General features: G+C 47.4%; 1 protein-coding gene across 2 annotated transcripts in view; it reads left to right on the top strand.

Annotated features, from left to right (window-relative positions):
- Positions 1–1,773, top strand: part of LOC116693367 (Fanconi anemia group A protein-like) — a 35,227-nt gene that overhangs the window by 29,079 nt on the left and 4,375 nt on the right. For both annotated transcript variants that reach the window (XM_032522289.1, XM_032522288.1), the window contains exons 35-36: positions 638–753; positions 1,587–1,746. In XM_032522289.1, coding sequence (XP_032378180.1) covers positions 638–753; positions 1,587–1,746 — 276 coding nt within the window. The remainder of the gene's footprint in view (positions 1–637; positions 754–1,586; positions 1,747–1,773) is intronic.

The raw sequence follows: 1,773 nt of genomic DNA, 5'->3' as shown, positions 1-1,773 counted from the left end.
CTGCAGACAGGATAACTATCTTCAACCAACTGTCCTTCGGCCTTCTAATAATAACCTGAATATGCTTCAGACTTAGTCCTCTTAGAGGGCTGATAAATTTCCTGAGTCATCTCCTCCATGATTCCAACTTCAACACACTCCCGTTGGAGGCTACGCAGTCCGCCTGGCGCCAACTTCAGCAGACTCTGAAGCTGTGAAGGAGTAAACAGCGTTTCCACACCGTGGTCATCCACCGTGATAATAATGTAATTTTAAATAAAAACGGTAATTTTGATCAACATTTGTATCGTAGTTTACCGTTACACCCCTAAATATCTGCTGATACACTGATGAGATTTAGGTTTCGAATTTGAGCATTGAATGACGAGGCATTTTTTTTGCTAAGGAGGCGATTCGGTCCGTGCCTAAAAGTATTAAAGGTACTCCTACTGCTGATCAGTTGATCCCAACGGGTGAGCGAGGGCGGATCAGTAACCATGCTAATGGCAACAGTGCTAACACAGCATTAGTTAGCTTTACATGTTCCACCAAAACAAGTTCCTCCCCGAGACTATTTTGTGGCGGCACCGTGACTAATACAGACCTCGTAAATGATTTTGTTTTTGGGCTGATATTTATGATGATTTTGTGTGTGTAGCACTGGTGGGAGCGTCTATCTCCAGTGCTGTTGTCACTGTGGCATCGGCTGTGTGATGGAGAGCCTCTACCAGAGCAGCTGCAGCTCCTCACTGACTGTCACAACTGGGCCTGCAGGTAGAACCTCAATCCCATAAACCACTATCTCTGAATCTGTGTTCCACCTCACTCCATGCCACTATTGAAACATTTTACTGAGAGTGTAATCTATATCCACGATGTTCCACTTCCGGGATTTCTCCGTTGTTGCTGGACTTTTTTTGGCCGGATGTCCGTCCCCGTCCTCTGTCTCTGTGTTCTGAGGACTATGGTTACCTGGTCCCCAGATCTCTGCAGGGTAAATCCAGACAGCTAGCTAGACTATCTGTCCAATCTGAGGACTATGGTTACCTGGTCCTCAGATCTCTGCAGGGTAAATCCAGACAGCTAGCTAGACTATCTGTCCAATCTGAGGACTATGGTTACCTGGTCCTCAGATCTCTGCAGGGTAAATCCAGACAGCTATCTGTCCAATTGGAGTTTCCTTACACATTTTACGTATACATGTTCCACCACCAAAACAAGTTCCTTCCTGAGACTATTTTGTTGAAGCACCAGAGCTTTCTCAATGCTTTGTGCCACCCAAGACAATTGTATTGGTTTAAAGAAATACCAACAAACCAGAGCACGTTTTTCTCCAATCAAAGAATGCTATGTGGACTGGCCAGACCCTCCTCCGCAGCGCTGTAGAAGAAGGCCTGGCTAGTCCACATGGTCTGGCAAAGTGAGACTACTGTGAGTGTAAGGAATAAAAAGGACAGGCATAATCCAGTCCCCTGTGGATCCCTCTGCCCCCTCATGCTCTTAGATTTCATTTCAGTATCAGATTAGAGTCTCTGGTGGTTTGTGTATGTGTATATTGGTGGACTTTGCTCAAATTGAGGTTTTTTATATTTCTGTCTGTTGTGCAGTTTAGAGAAGGGGCTGTCGTCGGCGGCCCTGCCTGCAGCTGCAGCTCTGCTGCTGGCCGCCAGCCTGCATCGTGCCTGGCAGGGCCGTGGCTGCGACAGCCAGGGCTTCAGTGCAGCCCTGAATATGCTGCGACCAGAGAGGGGCACACAGTACCGACAGGTGAGAGGAAAGAACTCTCTCTCCCCC

Source organism: Etheostoma spectabile, chromosome 8 (genome assembly GCF_008692095.1).
Source record: "Etheostoma spectabile isolate EspeVRDwgs_2016 chromosome 8, UIUC_Espe_1.0, whole genome shotgun sequence".
Classification (NCBI taxonomy): domain Eukaryota; kingdom Metazoa; phylum Chordata; class Actinopteri; order Perciformes; family Percidae; genus Etheostoma; species Etheostoma spectabile.
This window is presented reverse-complemented; position numbering and strand designations above follow the sequence as displayed.